Source organism: Aquila chrysaetos, chromosome 2, assembly GCF_900496995.4.
Source record: "Aquila chrysaetos chrysaetos chromosome 2, bAquChr1.4, whole genome shotgun sequence".
In the NCBI taxonomy this organism is placed as follows: Eukaryota; Metazoa; Chordata; class Aves; order Accipitriformes; family Accipitridae; genus Aquila; species Aquila chrysaetos.
This window is the reverse complement of record NC_044005.1, coordinates 3916123-3939329: the sequence shown is the minus strand read 5'-3', so window position 1 is coordinate 3939329 and position 23207 is coordinate 3916123. Positions and strand designations below refer to the sequence as shown.

The following is a 23207-nucleotide window of genomic DNA, read 5'->3' as shown; positions in this document are numbered from 1 at the left end:
CCCCTGGCCAGGACAAGGGGGACTGCAGGACCACATCTGGAGCTGGCTGGGTCACACAGAGAGCAAAACACAGCCAGGCCTCTGGCAACCTAGCACAGAGTCTTTTGGGTTTGGTTTTTGTTTTTGTTTTTTTTTGTTGTTGTTGTTGTTTTCGGTTTTGTTTGTTTTTTTTTTTATTTCAACATAGTAGTGCTTGGTTACAGTTTAGTGAAGAACAAATAGGTACATTCATTGGCCACAGCTTCCTGTTGCAGCCAGCTGCTGCCTGACTGCAAAGCCAAAACACTGTTAAACCATACCAAAAAAAGAAAGTTTAATGAAAGGCAACTATGCATTAAAAAAGTCATTGTACTTCTCAGCTATAAATTACTTCAGTAAAACACGGGACCAGCCCCAGCAGGAGCGGTCAGAGTTTTGAAATTAACGGCCATCCATACAAATGAGTAAAACCAAAACACTTTGCCAGTCACTCACAAGTACATTAGCAACGAGACTCACTGCCCTGACCTGCCATCCTAATGCCAGGAAGATCGTATTGTTGTTGTGTGCTTCAGTGCAATATGAACAATGAGCCTGTAGCCCTTTAATTTTTTATTTTTTAATATTTTTTTTTTGCACTACACTCCTTTCCCTCCAAAGAAAACTTAAAGTGCTCCTAGTGCTTTGGAATTTAAGCAAGAACAGGGGCCACTAGCGTCACTTACTGTCTTTGGTGACTTATGGGAGAAGAAAGAAGGGCAACGCACCGAGTCCAGGTCCTTCATTAGCTTTGCCATAAGTCAAGCCGTGATTGAGATGGAGCAGCCTGTTTCTGCACCCCAGCCGAGGCAAGGAGACAGGTCCTTTACACCAAGCAAGGTGGAGCAGCCAGGAGAGCCACGGCAGTCAGGGCAGAGCTCTCTGGTTCAAGTACTAGAGCAAGAGGGATGTGCTGAAAGTTATCATCACAGAGCCTTCTCCAAAAAGAAGCAGGGTTTGCTCCTTTTTTTGGGCCAGCAAGAGTGAAGCAGGTTAGCAGGGAGAGGCGCACAAGCCAGCACAGGAGACCACACAGAAGGACAGGGTGTTCTCAGCGTGACAAGTGACATCTAGCTCAGTACAAGCGAGGTGGGTGATCGAGTGACCAGACCATACTAGTGAGCACGTGGCAAGTGAGGAGAGGCCGGGGCTGCCCCAGTGCTTGGGGTTTCTCTCGCACACAGCTGCGGACACTGAGGCTGCCTCGGGGTCCCTCCAGCACCAGAGACCAGCCCAGCATCCCACACCCAGAGCTGGGCAGCACTGTACCGCTCTGTGCACAGGTAAGTCCTTCACCCCAGCTGGGTCCTTCAGTGTCAGGCTTGGGTTTGAACAGCAGGAGCAGCTCTAGGTGGGTTAAAAAGCAGTTCCAGTTCAGGTTGTCACTAGAGGTCAGAGAGCTGTCACCCCTGGACCAGTGTCTCCATCCAAGTCTGTGCCCAAAGCCGCTTCACTCATCCCCACATCAGGCTCAGGGACAAGCCAGGAATAACAGCAAGCCTCATCTCCAAGGGCCCAACAGAGCTATAGGCCAGGTCAAACTTGGCTATTTTGGTTAAAGAGAGACAGAGAAACCTCCTCCCAGACTGACCCAGCACACTCAAACCCTGTGTACACCACCAAGCGCTGCTGACACAGCTGTGTGGCAGCAGGAGGACTCCAGGCCCACCATCCTGCCCCACGGCAGGGGAGGGGAGAGCAAGGAACCCAGGGAACAGATCTCTGCAGTGTCTGCCACTTCCCTCCACAACAGCAGGCATTGCCTCCTCCCCAGTGGGGACCCCACCAGTTCACATTCACTTCAGGTTAAAACTCTTGGTTATCTGCTAAATGCAATTTAATACTGAGGGGGGAAAAAGGGGAGCCCCACCATGGGTGAAGTGGAGGGGGGAGCAGGACTGCTCTCACCACCCACCAGTTAAAGCAGCCCTAGTTTTACATACACTTGGGGCCACACATGATCCTGCACGCACACTCTCACTAAGCCAGCTCCAGCTCTAAGCTTTCCCTGAAGGCAGCAGCCTATAAAGTCTTGCCCCCTCACTTGACAGCAGCTGCCATCCAAGCCAGCCCTCTTCCTTTGCCATAAGCTAGTGGGTTGTTACAACGTAGTGATCTTTAAGCCAGTAGGAGCACTCAACCTCACCCTCGCAGGCCTCTGCTAGGATATGCTTTGAGCTCAGCTTTGAACCCACAGTCCTAGGTAGGACAGTTCAGCAACCAGGTGAAACAAGGACCAGCAGCCAGAGCAAGACCACACTGGGACCAGAGGCCTCAGCCCTGCCAGGCGTGAATATGGCACAGTATGCTTTAACATTCACCGCAGGAGGCCCTGCCCGTAACACGCTCGCTTAACAGAGCTTCACACTCCCAAGTGAGTCAGGATGCAGAGTACTTCACGGAACACGTCTTTGCAGGAAGACAGTGCCTCTCCCAGCTATGGATGTGCAATTAAAAGAGTAACTAGAACAGTCTCAGACTAAGCACAGTCTGAGCGAGATTCGTTCCTTCCAAGTGTGCAGATAAAAGTGCAAATATGCATTTGATGTTTCTTTTCTAGTGAGGAAGCTCTGGTGCATTTAGCTGCCAACATCTTGAAGACCAGACCAAGAAAAAGCTTCCAGAGAGTTCAGCTTCACTTTGCTACATGGTACCTTAAAGTCACAGTTCTCTTGCTTACTGCCTGCAGCCATAGGCTCAGTCCTGCTTACAGCTGCAGCAGGTAGTGGAATGTTTGTGTTGATGAGTTAGATGCTTCAGGGAAAAAGGAAAGAGAAAACCAGGTTACAATCCTATACATGAATGCCACTTCTGGGAAGAAAGGGACCTCGCAGCCTCTTCAGTTCTGTGGTGCAGGGTATGAGCTATGGTGATTATTCATCTCCGAGCCGCCTGCGGCAAAGAGCAAGGGGGCACTGTCTGTCGCGGTTCCGCTGAGATGGGGACCCACCGCGTAGCTGTCATTCCCCGCCAGGGACCCATAGCAGCCAGAGCACTGAGGGGTGGCCAAGCTGGGAGGAGAGACAGAAAAACCAGACATGGACTCTTAGAGATTAATAATTTGGCTGCGGCTAGTCTCCACTGCTAGAAAAGCCTTCTGCTCCCAGCAGTGACCAGGGTATCCAAGTCTGCAGAAGCAGGCTATGACATGCAGGCACAGTATCTCCAAGAAACCTGACTTTGAGGAAAGAAGTACAAGGGAAGGAGCACCAGGCCCTACAACACTGGTCAAGGAAAGCCAGAACCTCTGAACCCCTCACTACACCCCTGGGCAGGGACAGGGCTGTCAGGTTTCCCCTTACAGCTTTGCTAGGGATACCTGACCATTCTTCCCCACACCAGGAGTTCCTGCAGAGCTTTGTTCCAGTTGGCTCCCAGAAACCATGTCCCTCCCAGGACTTCACCACCTCTCACTTTCCAGTGGAGAAACTCCTCTGGAGGTGATTTAAGAGCCCTCTGCCCCCACAGCTGAGGAGGGATCCTAGCAAAATCAGCCCTCCTGGATGAGGCCTCCTGTCTGCAGCCACTGCTTATTTCTACCTGTGAGTACCCAGTGCGATATCCACCTCTCAGAGCTGGTCACTTCTGTCTAATAAAAATAGCTCCTTGTGAGCTGCAGAAGGGAACAAAACCAAGCTCAGTCAGAAGGCTCCTTGCCCCATCCACCTTGCCCAAGCTGCCTCTTATACCAACACTTTTTCCTAAGAGCAGAAGCCAAGAGCTCTGTTGCTTCCACACATGACAGCAGAATGGCAGCTGTTTCACTCACCCAGCACAATGCTTACCCTCCTTCTCTGGCCCCAAGCCGTGACAAGTCATCATCGCTGTCATAGCGCCTCGGATTGTCAAAGAAGTAGGCTCTGGAGCTGTAACTGTGACTATTGACCATCCCCGCTGCAGTCTGTTAAAGAGAAAAGAGTGAAGCCAGAAGTGAGATATTTCTGATAGTCTTCCTAAAGGCCTGCCCCCCCAACCCAGGCACCTCGGGGCTCGTCTCTGCACAGGGGTACTCAAGCTACAGCAGCTTGCTCAGGCCTACCAAATTCTGACTCAGTCTCTGAGCCCGGAAGAACAGCACCACAAAAGTTGTTGGCACCAGCTCCCAGAGGAAGAGGACCACTCCGAACACCACGTACTCTTCACCGCTCACTTCCACATGCACCTGTGGACAGAAATTAGAGGTCTTTGTATAATCCAAGCCATCAGCAGAGCTACACAGCTTAGAACTAGGAATGCAGAGAAACTCTTACGGAGGCAGGAGTCCCTAAACCAGAATGGGGACCCTTACGTGACTTCTGCTACTGTTTCTAGTGAGCTAGTTCACTTCAGTGTGCTACCAGGGTACTGTTAGCTCCCTCCCCACACCAATGACTCTCCCTTGCACACAGCCACGCCTGATTAAGCATTGCTTTTCTGCTCTAGTTGACTTGTTCCTCCTCTCCCCCAAAAGAAGAGTTGGCAGGCTAAAACTGAAGAGCACAATAGGGAATCCCTTCTGAAGAAGTAGCCAGATAGAGGAAGATTCAGGTTTGCTCTGGTGGAAAGAGCAAGCAGAGCTTCTGAAGGCAGAAAGCCAGCTCATCTGGGGATTCAGCTTAACGGACACCCCCACATAGACCCCTTTTCCCCTACACATGCCCTCACAGGATGGCAGAGTAACTGCCTTTCACTTTATTAGCGCTGGATTGGGGGTCACAGACACTTACCTTGTCTGAAAGGTTGTCCCAGCCATAGTTAAAAGGACCAGGAACATTGTCTGGAGATATGGCCACAGCTACCAGGTTATAGCAAGCCCTTGAGGAATACAGAAGAGCAACTACAGATCCCACAAGAATAGCCTGGCAGACAGATGTTCCCTAGAAGAGGAAGAAAAAACAGTTTTAATACAGACCTTCCTACAGAGCTGCGATTCTCGCCCTCCCCTTAAATGCATGAGAAGCTGTGCAGGCAAGAATGACCTAGAACATTTCTATGTTGTTGCTAAAATATTCAGAGCTGGTTAAGAGCTTCCTTGTGTGATGAGTTCATTGCAGTAGCAGAGCTACACAGCCAGTGTCGCCTGCGAGAGAGAAGACTTGAGGCACAGGAGTGTCATTCTCAGGATCTTATCAGTCAACTTCAAACTGGTGGTCCACGGAGATGCTATCCCAACCACTGCCTTACTGTGGTAGTCTCCAGAAGGCCAGCCAACAACCATTAAGAAAATCAACTTGCTGCTTCTACACTCTGATCAGACTCTACAGCAGAGATGTCCACCCAGCTCATTCACTCTGCAGCAGTTTAGCACCCCTGACATTGAACACAATGTTTCTCTAGGAAAGAAACCCAGATATTTGCTGTAGGCAACTCTAGAACAGGCAGAAAGACCCAGCACCTGAACCCCAGCACTGCTGTGGGACAAACCAGGCTTTGCTGTATACAGAGCAGCATGCTAAAGAGCAGCTAGATGTTGTGGGATCTCTGCTTCCTGCTAGCTGTCCTGTGCTGGTGAAGAACAGCTTTCTCTACAATGTTTCAGATGCAGTGCTGTCAAAGGGATAGCTGCATGAGGTATCTGAAGGTCACAGTACTTACCTTTCCTGGACAGCTAGCCACGGGAAAGCAGCTACTTGGAGACCTGCAAGTGTCCCCATTTCTTTGCTAAAGACACCCACGAAGCCTTTAATAGCCACCAAGTCACTGCACAGCAGAAGCCAGTAAGTGGGCAGACAAACATCACAGCAGCTGACTTGCCTTTGTATTTAGAGAGATGACCTGCTCCACATCTGAGCTACAGGTATGCCAGGTCTACTTTCCTAGCTTTACAGCACTTGCTCAAGACTGTGTCTTGGAAGAGTCAGCACGAAAGTGCTGCTAACAAACAAGTCCTTGTGACACCACCGAAGCACAAGAACACAGCCTGCTCTAGCACTGTTAGCTGAGCCCTTGGTATTCAGGACAGCAGAAAATGAGGCAGAAAGGCTAGTGAAGCAAGTCTCCAGCTAACAAGGACCACAGTATAGGATCTGGCAGCAGTTCAATTGCACAGCCTCCTTCTGAAGCATCAAATGGCTCGAAGGTTCCTACCTTCAGTGGAAGCAGCAGACTCACCAGGCCCCTCCAGCCTTGCTGTGTTGCTTTGAGTCAGCAGGTTCACAGCTGGAGTTCAGGAGGCAGGACAGCCTTTTCAGGCATTTGTGTAACACTTCTGCTCATCCCCACCCTATTTTTGCAGCTCCTTCACAACACAGTCAGGGCATGCCTCCAAGGCAGGGAAGGGAGACAGCATTTGAATGCAAGAGACCTTTACCAGGCAGTCAGGTTGAGTATTCAACCTGAGAGCAGGCTTCTCTAGAGCATGTTGTACTAGAGCACAGCCCCACAGGCAGCCTCGGGCATGTAACTGGAGGAAGTAACTGCATTCTTAAACTACTGCTGGGTGAACTTGATAAGTTAATTAGTGTCCAGAGCCAGTCAGAGCTGGATACCTGGCCCATGCAAGCAGGGATCTGAGCAGGTTCTCAGCTTAGTCATGGCTCCTCTGTCTCACTTCAGATCACCTGGCTGCAATCTGCAGCATCTGTGGATAGCTGTCACAAGAGCCAGCTACACAGCCACTCCCAGCTGCCTATGGCCCCCACACCCCAGATTCTGGGCAACCACAGATGCTCTCTGCTGCTTAAGAGGCCCAGACTTCTCCTACCGAAAAGCCTCAGCTTCAGCCTTGACAGCACAGCTCTGGCCACCCTCTCAGCTTTCACACAGCTGCCCTCTCTAGGAGGGGGGGCAATGGACCACAGCCACTTTGAGTGGTCATGCAGATGGCCTGCTAAGGAGCAAGGAGACGCCTCCAGCCAACACGCAGTTGTCTGGACCCAAAATGTCTTTGTAGCAGTGTCTGCTGCAAGGCAGCTTGTCACCCTCTCCATCCTCTTCCTGAGGGGGGACAGAGCCATCCAACCAACAGCATCTGGGAGCACTACACTCTGGGCAGCCTCTCACATGAGCCAGGCATGGCAGTGCTTTAAGCCCACATAGATTCACCTGACTGACAGCACATTGGAAATAAGGAAGCCAGAACCCCACCTTCTGACACCTGGAAAGAGGCAATTCAGAGTATATGGGGTAAGGAGCTGTACTACTACAAGAAGACAGCAGCTCAAAAGTGCTAGAGCCAGGCAGCTGGCTTCCCTGAGCCTGACTATGCTCAGGTGCTCAAGCTTTCCCTATAGATGCTTCCAGGCTCATCAAGAGACTGCTGTCTGCCCTTCTCAACAGGCCAGGTCCCCGCCCTGGAATCACTGCCTTTGATAGGAGTGATATGGCTTCCCAGAGGAAGAGGAGGCAGCTCAAGTGCACACTTAATTGCAGCCTACTGCCACACTAAGATAAGACTGCTGGTGGCTTATCCACTTTCCTACCTGCTTGAGAAGTTGTGTATGTTCAGACCCTCACTTGTCCTTCAGCCTCAGGGCAGGACCTACAGCAACTTCTCCTCCCCTTCTAAGATGCTCACCTCACCCACGATGGGCAAGCACTGCCTTTGGCTCAAGCAAGCAGGCAGGCAGCTAAAGCTGGACTGCTGGGGGGATCCCCTTTGCAGAGAATTGTTATGCATCTGCCAGAGGTAACAATATGCTGCAGACTTTACTGACCTTAGTGACAATATACTGCAGAAACTGCATCTGCTACTCTTAGAGAGCCCTCTATTCCAGTCAAACCCTAAATTATACTTCTAAACCTGAAAAGCATAAACAGCTCATAAGTCTCCTGTTGTGCCAGCAAAGCTGCAGACAACATATTCCCCTAAAACATGCAGGGCACTTCATTCCCACAGCAGCAGCATGCACTTTCTGGAGGGAGGAGTTCAAGACCTGCCCCCTCCACACTGGAGGGAGTATTTGAGCAAGAGTAGCTCAGGTGCCACCAGGCCAGCATTGCTCCAAGTAAGCACACACAGATCCAGCTGAGAATCCAGCTGATGATTGCGCAGTTCCAGCGTAGCTTACAAGGCATTTACCTACCTTAGACTCGAGGTAGACATTCGCTGAAGACATCTTTCCTAGTTTGCACATGCAGCAAGCCAGCGAGATGGCACAGAGGATGAAGAGGCTGTCGTTGACTAGGGCACGGGCAAGGACCGTCCACCTCAGCTGGTTCTCCGGGACCTCACCATGGATTAACATTGCACAAGTTAAGTTCACAACTAAGAAGAGGAGGCTGGTAAATACGGAGCCCAGGTACAACAGGACCCTGGAGAGATGGTGGGGGGAAAAAATGGAGTTTGAATCAGACAATTCTGGGCTCGTTCTGCACCACCCTCCTGTCTCATCAGGCAAGAGAACCTCCCAGCATGCCCAGTGCTCTGCTTGCTACGAAGATCAGACATTCCAGCAAGTTTCAGTGGTTGTATTGACAGCCCAAGTCTGCAGAGTATTTGTTTGAGCTGCTCTCATAATGCATGAGCAGTGTAAGTAGTCATGAGTTACAAGACTCATCTTCTGACAGTCAGGTTCTTATCTTGCAGATTTTAAGTGTTGCTCTACTGCATTAACTTCAGTCAATAAGCTATGAGTCATCACAACCACTGCAACTTCTTTATTGAAAGCCACTGGAGCTCACATTTTCCATTGCGGGTTTCCCTGGAAATGGCTAGGAAGCACCTGGGCTGCACAAACAGATGTCTCACCTATTGCTCAAGCCTTATCCTGCAGATCTTTTCTGGGGTGGGACAGCTCAGAATGACCTTGAGAGTTCATCTAGTTTGCTAGCAGCACCAGTACTGGGACACTGGTGACATGTATGGAGGCATGCAGCATATGCTTTAGCTTCCTTGGTACCTTTGAAGCTCCCAGTCCTGCTCCAAGGCACAACACTGATCCTTTGTCAGAGCACAGGTAGGTATGGCATTAGCTCTGTTCAGTCTTTGGGGTCTGAAGCTCCCACTGCTAGCACTGCAGCGTGAGTTCACCTTAAGCCAGCTTTGAAGGTAACATTAGAAAAGTATCACTTACTTGTACTTGTTGAATTCAGCTGCACATTTCACTTTGAATATGACCTAGGGGAAAAATTTGCACAGCATTACTTAACATGACCTACAGTTCTCCTTTAAACTTACCAAAGATACATACAACAAGGGAGCCAGCATCCAGTTGGACACCTTGAAGGACTCTAGATAGCATCAAGTCTTGCACTGGACCCACTTGCGAGAAAGACTGGTACTCTTTTTTGTGCAAGAGCCAAGCCCAAATGTAGGTGTCCAAGAGGCATAAACGTATTTATTACCCCATACGTGACAAGGACTTTAACACCACACCTAAGGACTTCAACAAAAGCAGGGAGTTTAGCACTCAGTAGTCACTAAGGTCATTCAAAAATACATCTACTTTGCCCAGCTGCATATTTTAGGACCTCAATCATGCTCAATTTCCCTGTTAGAGAAGGCTGCTTCAGCTGCTGCACTTTAGCAAGACAAATAGCTGATCTAAAATAGCCCTCTGGTATTGCATTATGGACCTGCAGGCTGTAACAAGCATTTGGAGCTCAGAGCTCCTCCACCCTTAGGATTTTTGTAGGCCAAATACACCTGAAAAGTAACTCTGAAATGGTAGGAAGTCCTCCAGAGGTGGAAAGCCCAGCCTGCTAAGTTGCATGGCACACTTGACAGACAAGTGCATTAGATGACCATTAGTCATTTACAGATTGTTTCACCCTTCAAAGCAACACTTATTCTGTCCAAGAGTGGATCTGGGTTCTGTGAATCTCCTCACTGCACAAGGGATTAGGAGACTCAAGCTGAAAGTTGCACAAGAAGGACCATTGCTTCAAAGCAAAGGCTCACAGGCCTCTCATCAGACTGCCAGGGTCTGAACACATGCCTGCGCCCCCAGCCATTTGGGTTGGGAAGGCTGGAGGAGAACCATCAGCTCATACTCAGGCAGCCCTACAGCACTCTTTCCAGTATGGCAGACAAGCTTCCATGTGCCTTTGGGCTGGAGGGTGGCTCCTGCTGAAGCATACAGGGCCAAGACTTCTAGCCTAAGGAAGTATGGACAGTTTAGGAAGGTGAAGACACACTCCCAAGTCACAGCTCAGATGTGAGCACAGCAGTCCTGCTGCAAGTGGACAGGTAACCAGTGCTCACACACAGTCGGGAAAAGCAGCGGGAAAGCAGCATGCTGGCAGAGCTACATGGAGCTCACTTGTCACACACTGATTCAGTACAGCCATAGCAGGAGCTGGGTTTTGTCCTGGGAAAAATGCAGATCCTGGTACAGAACCCACCAAGAAGGATGCCAGAGCTGAGGTCACATTCAGTCTCAGACAAAGCTCATGTCCTGACTAGAGACTTTGAAGGAACTTGGGAAGAGGTAGAGAGCCATCTAGCCAGATCCAGTAGACATGTACTTGTGGTCAGCGTAAGACCACTGTGGGATCACTGCACAGGTGTGGAGGTTTAGTTTCACTGCTTCTGCAAGGAGTCCTCCCTGTCAGCTTCCAGACTGTGGCTGCAGTGAAGGATCACTCATCTCTTACAAGGCACCCTTAATCAGCTTTTTTTTTTTCCTGACAGGATTTCTTGGCTCCTGCCTTCCAGTCAGCACTGAGGTAGTAATGGCACTCTGAAGCTTCAGAAACCAGGCTCCTGCCAACAGGATTTCCAGAGACATTTCAGGATTTGAGGGTTGTCTGATCCATTGTAGTAGTTTCAAGCATTTGAAAGCCCTCCTACAGCACACTGGACAGCCTCAGCAACCCTATTCTGAGAGCCAGTTTCACTGTCTGACTCCTCTCCCCCAGTCTGAGGGAAGATGAACTCAAGAAGCACTTAGTGGGAAACAAGACACAGTACTTCAGCAGAGGGAGGTATCCAGCCCCCATGGCTGAGTGGTACAGTACTACAAGCAGTCTCTGAAGCCCTCTACCCTGTTGTCCCGGCCTATACCAGCCCAGAGAGGTACAGAAGTGTGGCATAATCCACTCTGAGCCCCAAAGCTCACCTGAGCTACAGGAAATCTGGGCCTTGGAAGGACCATATGGTGATTTCAAAACAGAAAAATCCCTGAATCCTCCTTTGTCCTTAGTTTGCCTGTAGGCTATATTCAAGCACTTTGGGAGTGTCAAAACAGACACGGGAGGACATCCAGCTGGGAAACCTCTTGGTTCAGTACCCATTCGCACAGCACAGAAATCCACTTGAGGTATTTGTACTTCTGCTCTGACTCCCAGAAGAGCCGTCTGTAATCGCAGCCTCTGAACAGCAGTGCAGAATCTGTGGCTTGTATTCCAGCTGGTCACTCTGGGTGAGAACAGCCCCTCAGCTGAGCAGGGAAATGCCACTGGCTAGCAGAAAGATGCTGACTTCTGCAGCAGCCCTGTGCAAGGCAGTCTCTCTCTCAAGACCCTCCCCTACAGCCCTGAGGACTAAGGCACACAAAGCTGTCTCAGGGTTAAGAGTGCAACAGCAACCTGAGACTCATGCTTGGACTGCTGCCACAAAAAGCAGAGGGAGACCACAGCACCAGCCTTACACTTTTATTAGCTCCCAGCTATTTAGTCCTATAACTTCAGGAAGAGAACAGGCATCACTCAGTTCACAGTGGTTTTAGTTATTAAGACATAACTCATCTGAAGATTGCTTTTTCTTCACAGGTGCTGGGTCAGTAGGTGACACCAGTAGTGTTCACAATGCACCTTTGGGTTCTTATCCTTGAGACAATCTTGCAAGGCTTTCAGCGCTAGACTAGCTCTGCTGCTTTCAAAGCCCAAGGACAGCTGATGTGGAGGGTTCTGCTGTGAAGAAGCCAGTGCAGAGAACTCAGGAGTAGTCCTATTCTTCATAAAAATAGGAAAGACAGACCCCTGCCCTCAAACAGGTGCATTTTGCCAAGTTGCTAGTAGCAACCCTTGCAAACTGAACAGTTCCTTCAGTTCCTAGCTGAGACCAGCCCCAGAAGTCATGCAGTTGCCTGCTGAAAATAAGAAACAGGTCTCTGCTAGCCCAGAGCAGCAGGACTGAGAACATTTACTCCTAAGCAAGCCTTTTATAACAGTTAGGCAATACTCAGTTGTCTTTCTGGAGCCACAAATCCTTTGAGCACTTCACATCAGCCACAGACCTGGGAAGAAGGCGAGGCCAAGAGCTACAGACCTCAAAATCCCTGTGATGCTGGAGGCTTTTGTTTTTGTGATGAGTGGATATATTTCACAAAAGTGAATACCTTGCTGACATCGCTAAGCCCCAAAAGTGAACTTGCTACGGGTATGTTCTCAGAGCATCATTCAAGAAACACACTCAACCTTATAAGGTGTACTTGAGGTGTCACAGCTGCTACGAGAAGATGACAAGTGACAGATACCACATCCCACAGATGGCTAAGGACCACTTTCAGTACCTGTACAAGCCAGGATCTTAGCCCTAACATTGAGCATCAGATAGCACTTCAGCTTGGTTTTGGTACAGCCATTCACAACAGATCTCAAAGATCCAGGAGAGCCAGAAACTTGCCATTGTCTGTCTGATGGAATCAAAGTGTCTTTTGCTCCATAAAAAAAAATCATGAGTTTGGGCTCTTGAGATAAAAGACACAACCATGTCCTGCCTTGACATGAACACAGCCCTCTCTCAGTTGCAAGCGCATCCACAGACAGATTCCTTCTCTCACCACAGTCATTCAGCAGTGAGCATCGAAGCAGAGCACAGACTATTTTGGGACTACACCCCATAACAAGTGTTCAAGCCCCCACCTGCCCCTCAGAAAAATGGAACTATCTATGAGGAAGATCTCTCACCATCCCCACTAATACCAAGATCATCCTATGCCATCATGAACAGAGGGTACAACTTACATGTACCCTGATTCCCTAGAATAGCTGGTTGCTGGCACAGCCACCTGTTCATTTGGGAACCATTGGGCCCATGGGAATCATAAGCTTTGGGATGGAGCAGTTTTGAGTTTAAGTGACCTCTTGCCAGCTGTCTCTCTGAGGCAGAGGGCACATGCTAGGTGTCTGCTAGACAAGGAGGGTGGAAGAGTGCAAGAACGGATGGAAGCTTTTGCAGTTTTCCATCTGAGAAGGCAGGAAGATACCGGACAGCAAGGACAAATGGCTCCCAGGCTGGATGCTCTTTCCATGCATGTCTGCTCCAGTGCAATTAGAGCAGCAAGGGATGAAAGAGGCTGATGTCATCTAATCAGATGGAGCACTTAAAAGAAACCCAGACAGGTTAAGGGTTATGGCCACGCCAGTCTGGCGGAGCAGCCTGTCAGAGCCTCACCACTCCAGCAGAAGGCCTTACTCATTGTTGCACGCAATTGCTGACTCCCAAGTGAGACAAGGATGCCAAGTGCTCAAGAAGGTCTTTGAAAGGATCAAGATGGAGGTTGTTGTGGCTACATTTCCATGTACTGTGCTCCTGACCATGACCTGGGGGAAAGCAGGAACTGGCAGACTCTTGGGAAAGGTAGCATTACTCAAGCAGATGTCTAGCTGGCAGCAGAGGAGCTATTCCAAAAGCAAGGCAGAGGAGCCCTCTGGGTTGGATATCTGAGCCATGGTTCTGCCAGTTTGAGGCAAGATTGGGAGTGGATCTGAGGAATTCTGACCTGATATACTGTGAAGTCCAGATTTCCTGAAAAGGAACTCATTCTGTTACAAGCTGAAGCAGAGAGGAAGAGGTGCTCCCAAGCAAAAGGCATTACACCTTTTGATTTTCCAAGTGGAAATAAGGCAGTGACAAAAAGAAACTGTCACCACCAAATAAGCATCCCACATGCATTTTGTCAGACCTCCACGTCCCCTCAGGAATCTCAGGGGCCAGGAGGGGATAGGAAGAGGATAGCCTCTCGCCACAGAAAGGGGGAACACCAGGCAGTTTCATGACTTGGAATTTCAGCCCCAGAACAGCCAGGAGTACAAAATAATGCTAGCTCTCCATGGGTATCTGTTGTTTCCTAGAGCTCTTCCCCCACCCAGCACCATTTCAACCTCAGCATGTACATAGCCTGAGGAGCTCTGTAAATCAAGCAAGATTAGCTCAAATAACATAGCAGAGGCCACATTTTCTTCCACTGCTTAGGCAGATGCCATTTCTCCAGCATCTTCACAAAGGAGGCACTGTGTACAAAGACAATTAGCCAGGCCCTCAGCACAGAAGCAGCCTATGCTTTTATCTGAGGACATACCAGACTGGGATGACACCCTCAGAGTAGCAGAAGCCCAATGCCCTTCTACAGGTTGCTACCAACTGGCCCTTAAGACCTGGGAACAGACGGGCCCTCCACAGCAGGTTCTGCATGAAGTCACACTTGTAAACCTACCAGTCATCTCTAGATCTTGAGCCACTTCAGCTCAACTGCTGTGGTTCCACCATAGCTTCTCTCCTTCCTCCAGGTAGTGACAATTCTTGTTTAATTACACCCTAACCCCCCTTAACATAACTCCTTCTGTGCTTTAAGAGAAGCACTGAACACAGCCAAGCCAGGCACATCTCAGCTACCAGCACATGGCACCCTTCTGTCTAGAGAAGGATGGGATAGTTTAATCAGCCTGTTGCCCAAGCAGAAGCAGCCAAATATCACTACTCAGCATCATTTTCTTTTGTTAAAATGGAAGCCAGAAAAGCGCCAAAGGATTTTGGTCCATCTAACTACACTCTTTCTCCAAACCTCCGGAGCTGCAGGCTTCACTGCCTACCACCACTGAGATCACCCAAAAACACCATGACATGCTGGACACCCGTTCTGCCTGCGACAGCCAAGTGTTAGACCCTCTCTGTAACTAAGCACACATACTCATTTTAATAAGTCATTTTATCCTTCCCCACTCTAGATTCTGAACTCTTATTTCCTCAGACAGGATTTCCCTTGGCTCTAGGTCTTCAAGGAGAAAGAAATGGGGTATATTCAACCAGAGTCCACTGAAAAACAGATATCATGGGAGGAAGGGAAGCCCGAGAACCTATTTGAATTTACTTTGCCATTCTTTAAAGGAGCCTTTTAACAAGCCTGCAAAGACGCAAATCTGCTGTCAAATCCAGTGACTTAGAGGAAAACAGAAATGCAGCCACTTTGTGGTACCAGAACACGGGATCCCTTCCTCAGCTTGCCTTTCAAGGGACACACAAACACCTCCTGCTTGGAGCAATTGGTAGGTCAGGCTTCCTTTAACAGACAAGATGGATTATGCACACTATGCACCATTTGTTATTTTGCTGCCACTCGATCGGCAGCATATATAACACCAACAGCTTTTTACCCCAGCGTCCAGGTGTTTGTGTCAGAGGGGGAAGAACCAAAACAGCTGAACAACCCAATTTCTCCAAGTCTCACATTATCATGTGAATGTTGATGTCCTCGGGAAAATGAAATCATAACTCCCATCGGTGACACATCGGAGTGATGGAGCGATTTCGCTGTGTGTTAGCGATTCCTTTGTGAGGCTGGCGAACAGCTGAGAGCTGCAGAGCAAAGAATCTGAACAACAACAACAAAGCTGGAAGGAAAGTACTGCCTATTTATGAAACAAGTCACCAAACTGGAAGGCAGGCAAGCAAAGGGCTGCTCACGAGAAACTGGAGCAGAAACAAAATATTCAGAGGAGAAAGGGGAGGGGAGAGCCAAGGCTTTAAAAGATAAAGACAAGTGAAAGGACTAGAGAAAGGAGGATAAAAAAATAATCACAAAACAAGTGATGGGAAACCCAGAAAAGAAGGAATACAGCTCAGCAGCAATAACAAGCAGCTCCGCACTGTCCCAGTAGCGATCATTGTGCTAGGAAGGGGCCCACCTCTCCAGCCCCAGGCTGTTGTCTGGGGAGGCAGAGGGATCTCAGGGTTTTTGTCTGACAACAAGCTGCAGAACAACAAGCCCAGTTCACAGCGGAGCGGAGAGATGGAGAGAAGGAGGGAGCGCAGCAACAATAGCAGAAGAGGCTCTAGCTGGTGACGTAATGGTTGGCATCACTCCAGGCCAGAGCAGCCCCTGCTGCTGCCACTTTCTGGTCCCCTTTAGAGAAGGGGAATCAATTAAAAAAAAGATGCAAAACAGTCCCCCAAGAGACCCCCGTGGCACTGCCACCCCTCGCAGGGTTGCAAAGACGAAAGCCCCACCCGGGAGCAGGGCACATCTCTGCACCCCCCAACCCCAGATTCAGGGCATGTGCCTGTTTCCCCCCCCCCCACCCCATGCCACCCCATGGAGTCTGCATTCAAGGCACACCCCTGCACCCCACCACCCCGACGCTAGGATTCAGGGCACACTTTTTACTCAACCCCCCCCCCCATCCCACCCCACCCCCAAGGCTGGATTCAGGGCATAATCCCTGTGTCTCTCCTCTCTCTCCCCCCTCAAGCCTAGACTCAGGGCAGACCCCTGCATCTCCTCAAGCTGCCCCAAAGCCTACATTGAGGGCAGACCTCTCGGCACCCTCTCCCACCGAGACTGGTCAGGGCACACACCTCCACACCCCTTCCATCCCACCACCCCAGAGCCTCAGCTTCAGGCTGTGCCCCTCCAAGTTTAGGGGGGGGGGGGGTGGCTGAAGAGGAGGCTTTAACCCCGGCGTCCTGCAAGGTGGGGGTTTGGCGCGTCCCTCCCCCCCCCCTCAAAAAAAAAAAAAAAAAAAAAAAAAACAACTTACCTCAGCGAAATAGAGGTTGAGGAGGCAGAGGCTGGAGAAGAGCAGGCAGCCGGGCAGGCAGTAGAGGAGCCAGTGGGCGAAGGGCTGCTGGAGACGGAGGGCCTGCAGGGAGTTTTGCAGGTAGAAGGAGAAGAGGGTGGTCCTGAGGGCTGCCCAGAGCAGGCAGAGGAAGAGGCAGAGCGTGTGGTAGCTCAACCGCCGCTCCCGGTAGTAGAGGAGCAGCCAAAGCTGCAGGTAGGCGAAGAGAAAGAGGGCGGCGTAGAGCGCCGTGTGGAGCACGGTCAGCCCCAGCTCTACCGCGTAGGGCACGGCGGCCCCCTCAGCCAGGGCCGCCCCCTCAGCGAGGGCCGCCGCCGCCGTCGAGCTCATGGGGCAGCGGGAGGCAACGGCCCGCCAACGGTCGCCGCGCGCGCTCCCGCCCCTCTCCTCAGCCCCGGCTGGACACCCCCATGCAACAAAATGGGGGGGGGGGGGGGGTGTCTTTTTTTCCCCTCCCCGTCTCGCCCGCCCTCCCGGCTGCGCCGCCCGCCCGCCCGCCGCCAAACAACTCTCTGCCGGGGACAATCAGCTGAGCCCGATTATTTGAGGCGCTCGCTCCTGACAGCCCCGCGCTCCCCATTGGCTCCCCGCCGGACCGCCCCCACCGCGCCCATCCGCCTCGCCGAGTGGTCGCCGCCGCCTGTCACTCACGGCCGCCCCCGCGGCTCCCCTCTCGCTTCTTGGGTTGCCGCCGCCGCCCGCCCTTCCCTCCCCTCCACTCTCCCGCCCCGCCTACTTCGAACGGCGGGCGGAGGCACCGCCTCCCGCGCTCCCGCCCCGCTCCCCTCTCGCCTCAGCTCTGGGGGTCTCCTCAGCAACAGGGGCAGAGACCCTCCGCCTTGGGGCGGGGGGGGGATCGGCTCTTAGCAGCTCTCTAGCTCCGGGGGGCTTCGTGTAGGAAGCGGAGAGCTTTCCTACAGGGGTCCCTGAGAGCTGTCGGGGGTTGTGGGGGGGGGGTGTGTGGGGACCCCCAGTAGCCTGCGTGGGTGTGCGGGAGGAAGCCCCGCTGTGGTAGGTGGCAGGTTGGGTCTCTGGTGGTGTGGGGACGGCTCAGCGTGGCTCAGAGACCGTCCGTTCTGCGTGGGCAGCGATCCCGGTGGCTGCAGGGAAAGCTCAGGGATCCTAACAGGCAGGTGGGCAGTTGAGAGAGACACACCCCCCCCCCCCCCCCCCGGCTACCGAGAGACCTCGGCTCGGGTCTTAGAGATCCCTTTACTGGATCCGCCAGCTTTATTTTTGGCATCCCAGATTCGCCAGCCGTACAGCCAGGCCGCCGACCGCGAGGGACCGCTGGGGCCGAGGGCAGACCTCGACGCGTGATGCTCTCCCAGCAGCCGTGGTGGAGGGACAAGGACTTCAGCTCGGGACGCCCAGGTAGGTGACATCCCTAAGCCGTCTGGGAGGCAGCTCGGCAATGTCACCCGTCATCACGGTGCCAGCTGCTTTCCAGGGAATTTGGGGGGCTGGGCTGTACCCAGGGACAGACTAAATGGGGGCAGCAGCAGTGGGTGACGCTGCGGGCTGTCTGCTGTGCACGGGCATCGAAGCGCTCCTCTCCTGGTGTGGGCAGAGGGAAAGGCTGCAGCGTGTCCTTCTTGCAGCCTCGGGTAGCAAGCGAGGCCCAGCAGGGATACTGGGTGCTGGGAAGTGGGACCTGGAAATGAAAATGAAAGTGAAACTCTCCAGGAAGTGGCAGGAGGTGGGAGCATCACTGCAAAAAAACCCAGCGAGGCAAAGCACACTGGGCAACAGGCTGGGATGCGCTTTGATGTCGATGTGTTTCCCACCTCTGATGATGATCCTCGAGAAGGATCCCAGTGCTGCGAGATGCTGCTCCCACAGCTCACCGCAGCCACCCCTATAGGCACCCTCGTCCCCTGACTGCAGGCCCGTATCTTGCATTTGCACCGAAAATTAGGCACGTCTGGTGCAGGGGGTCAGACGCTCAGGGGAGAGGCGGACTGGAGCTCCGTTATCATCCGACATGGTGTGCCAGATGTGGCTCCGGTCTCGTGAGCTGCCCCGGCACGGATTTGCGCCGCGGGCTGATTACGCAGCAATCTGCAACGTCCTTAAAACGCTGCTGGTTGAAAAGTGCGCCTGCCTGTGCACAAAAGGCCTGGCAGCGCTCCGGCTTGAAACAGCATTTGTGGATAAATGCAGGATAAATACCTCTGCGGCGAGGCTCTGGTTTCTGACTGGAAGCAGTGCATGAGTCTTACTGTCGGTCCCGACATCGCCGCCTGGCTTGGAGGCTTTTCAGGGCATCCAGCGCGAGTGGAAACATCTTCCCTCAGCTGTAGGGTCACGGCAAAGGCAGCACACGATGGGGGGACACGGCTGTAGGGGCTTCGCAGTTGCAGGTTGCAATCCCTGCCTCCTCTGCAGGCTGCTGGGGAGAAGGGGCAAGTGGGAAGGGCCAGCGGGTATTTCGGTGCCATGATTGCAGGCCCATCCCGAAGTGACGGAGAACAATCTCAACGCTGTCCCGGCTCCAAATGGTGGGGAACTGCAGCTTTTTGACCTTATTCAAGTCAGCTGGGTCAAAGAACTTGCCTTTGGAAAATTTGAAAGGAGCTGAGTTGAGCTCTGTTCCAGCAAAACTGGGTAGTGATAATTAACCTGACTTGTCTGCTGATTAGGAAAAGGCTGGTGCTGGCCACTTTTTTGAAGATGAGCAGGGAAGGGGAGCGTGTAGTGAAAAATATGCAAAATAATGCAATATCTGGTAAGGAAGTGAGGTTATTGCTGGACAGCCATAGGATTCCATAAAACTAACACATAACCTCACCAAGGAAAAAAAAGGACTTAAATATTGCTTGACATAAGCAATATTTCAACAGTTGTCAGCAGTATATGTCAACAACTGTCAGGCATGTGACTTGGGGCTGCGTGGTCTTCTGATGAATTAAAAACATGCAGGACAACCCCCCCGCCCCAGGCAGTGAAGTGGCCGCAGGGTGACAGTTTCACATAGTGGGTTGTCACCGGAGAGTCAGCGTCATCCAGATAGGCTTCAGTGGGATCCCTAGGATGCTTTCTTTGGCCCTGAAGAGCCAATTTATCATCTCTTCAGGAGAAAATAAATTTGCAGACAATACAGCTGTTGGGACAGCTTCCATCTTTGGACAAGCTGGCTGCAAACAAGTTGGATGCGTTTGGGAAGGGCTTGCTGGTCGGGCAGTGACGTGTGGCTGGAGGGATTCATGTGGATCTGCAGAGCAGAAGGCTGGAACGGAGAGGTTTTCAGGGAGTTTTTCTGGATCCCCCAAAGGAAACCTGTGTGTATGGTCCACAGTGCAAGAAGAGCTGTCAGCGTTATGCTTTCCCTTGCATTTTTCAGCAGCAGGTATATTTGTGCTGGGGCATCCAGCCATGCCAGGGAGAGTGTTTCAGCCTGTTTAGCCTGCTGTAGCTAAGGGGTTGAGGCAGCCCCACGTGGATTTGGGGTCTGTTACATGTCCTCTCTGCCAGCAAACTTGGGAGGGCAGCACACTTGTTAACTGGTGCCAGAAGGGCACAAAAGGCAGGTGAGCGTGCTGCCAAAAAACTGTACTAGCTGGGTGCGGGGTGAATGTCCTGCTGCGACAAAAGGCCTGATCTGTGTCGATCATCACAGGAGAGGTTGAAGTGACTCCATTTAGGAGCACCCTAAATGCTCCTGGTTTAGGAGCATCTACCTAAGGAGTTAAAACTTGCCAACTGAGGGCTCTGCAGGCTGGAAGATACTGACATAATGAGATAAAATGAAGGGGAAGAGCAGTGTAACATATTTAGACCAGATATAAAGTGTAGGGTTTTTGCAAGAAGGTAATTCATCACCAGGAGGAAAATACCCTGATGAGGGATGTGGGAGATTTTACATCACTGGCATTTAAGTCCAGGTTGGTCGTGGTTCTCCCGAGGTGAGGGAGGCCCATGGATGATGGAGATGGTAGCCAGCTGGCTGTGCAATCTATGATTCCAGTAGGACAGTGGTTCTTCCTTGTCTTGTGAGTCTTAAAAACCACCCCACATCACAGTCCCTTGAATGAAAAGTGCTGCAGCTTCCTCAGTAATAAATATTGGCAGCCGGGGGCTCTGTGAGGCAAGGTGTCGGGGAAAGCAGCTGGGATCACAGAGATTATGCAGGGATCCCAGCCCGTGGTTACCTCTGCAGGATTCCCAAGCAAAAACTGATGCGGAACAAGCAATTTATACCAACACAGGAGTTTGTGCTGGGTGTCTCTGGTGTCTTTGGTTTCATTTTAGGTCATCTACAGTGGCCTTAACCACCTGGCCTGGCTCTGTCTTGGAGGTAGGACAGTGAAAACATGAACCAGGTCCTGCATACCATCTATGCTGGGCTAGGCTGCCCCACGGTCCATGGGCTTAAGGGTTTCCCAGCAGTGACACAGAGCTGGTTCACACATCCCTGGTATTTTCACACATCTCTGGTAATCCTGCAAGTGGCTGCAGTACAGGGTTCTGGCTGTTTCCAGCCCTATGGTGTTAATTTTCTGCTGATGGAAAAGAGGTGACGGAGGAAATGACTTAAAAGCTGAATATTTGAGTCTGGATTGATGGGGCTCAGAGGGCAGCTGCTGGGCAGGACGGAGTAATGAAGAGGTGAGAGGACATGAGTAGGGAAGGGATGAGCACACGTTTTTGTGTGAAGGGTGAGAAAAGCATGGGGAGGAGCAGGGTTGGGGGTGGTGGGACAGAGGGAGGGAGGCAGGCATGGGGAGGAGCAGGGGCATAGGACAGAGCAAGGGGTTGCGGTGGGGCAGACAGGGCTGACTTTGGGCAAGAGGTGCAAGGAGAAGAGCAGCAGTCACACAGGGGTGTGGAGAGGGCAGAAGGTGGATGCTAGAAAAACTACAAGAGCCAGAGGAGACATGGAAGAGAGAGCGGGACTGGGTAGAGGCTGGAATTGTGTTTCTAAACTGCTGGCACCCTCCTCCAGGTATAATACCATGAAGTCTTTGAGTTGTTAGAGGCTGCTCCTCTTGCCTCCTTGACAATAAGCTCTCCCATTTGACCTGGGCTGATTCCCACATGGCACAATTGAGTTTATTTTTCCATCCCACCGTAGCCAAGTTTGTCATTTAATAAACCTTGCCCCCTCCACCCCGATCTCTGTCCCCTCTGTGAGCCAGAGGAACAGATGGGAGGGCAAAGGACCAGAAATGCCTGGCACTTCCCAAAGCTGGAAAGAACTGGAGATTTTCAGATGAAAAGAAAAAAATTCATGCCTTTCTTAGCCCTGTCTTTGTTCCTTTGTGCCGTTCAGGCCCAATCCAAACCCCTCACCTACATGAGAGGGAGCCTGTGAAGGTTGAGCATGCCTGGCTGTCACTAACTCCCCACTCTTGGAGCAAAGCAGAGGGACTTTGGCTGCTTGTTTTTGAACATTTTAGTTTGGGTTCATCACAGAACAGTGATAGTAAGCTGACAGCATCTGACAGGGTGTTGAAGGGAATGACAGTCCATGGACACAGGGGCGTTTGTTAACGAAAACAGCTGCAGCTCATGATGCAAAGCAAACAGCTTCTACATAGCTTCAACTCTGGCTTTGTCTCTTTGTTGACCAGGGGCCAGCTGTACTCCAGCATACTCAGCAGCAAAGACCAATACCTGAAGAGCAGGCTGTGAAGGAACCTGGTATTAAACAGGGGAATGAAGTGGGAAGAAGGTGTTTTCTCATCCTGTGGTGGCTGTCCACATGAAGCTCTCCTGAGCCCCTTAATCTGAGCAAGAAGAGTTAAACAGCTGTGGCAGGGCAGCCTGGGGAGGGCTGCTGGTGAACCCTGGCAGCTGACTTGCACGCTTGGTCTCTGCTCCATTCTCTGAAGCATCTCAGAAATTTCCTTGGCTCCTCTCCTAACCAGCTCCACATGGAGACCTGGGGTGGAAGAGAGACTGCCAGGACTGCCCTGCAGCCTGGTGTGGGTCATGGGTTTTGCTCCCGTGCCACCGATGTCAGAATAACACGAGACTGGACCGAGCCAGGCATGACAAGCCCCAGGAGTTTGCACAAACACCTCTCCCTTTTGGTGTAGCTGAAACCTCAAATGGCAGAGAGATGGGGCAGGCACATCACTTGGCATGGTCTGAAGTGAGCAATATGGCCCGTCCCTTTGTGAACACCTCTTTCAGTGGCGCATATAATGCTAGTGGCATCCTCAAAGCTTTTTAACAAGAATTGAGACGGTTTGGGGGGGGGCTGTTGTATGATACTGTCACTGTTTTCTGCCTGTACATGTAATTTGTGTTTGACTCAAAAGACAAAAAAAGGAGGGAAGAAAAACAGCCCTAAACTGAAAGCACTGAGGGTCCGTGCACTTGCAGATAGCGCTCAGAGGAAAGAGAATGGCCTTTGCTGTCATCTTTACAGTTGTCTGAATCACCTGCTGTTCTGGTGACTAATTAATGATGTCCTCGAGATGTTTGTGTCACATCTGGAAATTACAATCATGCTGCACCTACCTAAACAGAAGACACTCATATATATGTTTATATATATATATAAAATACATATATATGTTTTT

The 23207-nt window shown here is 51.3% G+C and overlaps 2 protein-coding genes across 5 annotated transcripts in view; one reads left to right on the top strand and one right to left on the bottom strand.

Moving 5' to 3' along the window:
* Positions 1 to 298: 298 nt before the first annotated feature.
* GPR137C (G protein-coupled receptor 137C) lies at positions 299 to 17170 on the bottom strand. Its single transcript, XM_030031053.2, has 7 exons — positions 16639 to 17170; positions 9012 to 9055; positions 8022 to 8250; positions 4725 to 4874; positions 4058 to 4180; positions 3804 to 3919; positions 299 to 3029 (listed from the first exon to the last, which is right to left on the bottom strand). The coding sequence occupies exons 1-7, from the start codon at positions 17005 to 17007 to the stop codon at positions 2858 to 2860; spliced, it is 1203 nt and encodes a 400-aa protein (XP_029886913.1). The 5' UTR covers positions 17008 to 17170; the 3' UTR covers positions 299 to 2857.
* A 273-nt stretch (positions 17171 to 17443) lies between these two features.
* Positions 17444 to 23207, top strand: part of TXNDC16 (thioredoxin domain containing 16) — a 39447-nt gene continuing 33683 nt past the window's right edge. The window contains exons 1-2 of one of the 4 annotated variants that reach the window (XM_030042555.2): positions 17452 to 17810; positions 17926 to 18051. The gene's annotated coding sequence lies outside the window, so the exon portion shown is untranslated. Of the gene's footprint in view, positions 18052 to 22250; positions 22775 to 23207 lie in introns of all 4 variants that reach the window. The other 3 variants (XM_030042546.2, XM_041118254.1, XM_030042566.2) reach the window with 3 other exon arrangements.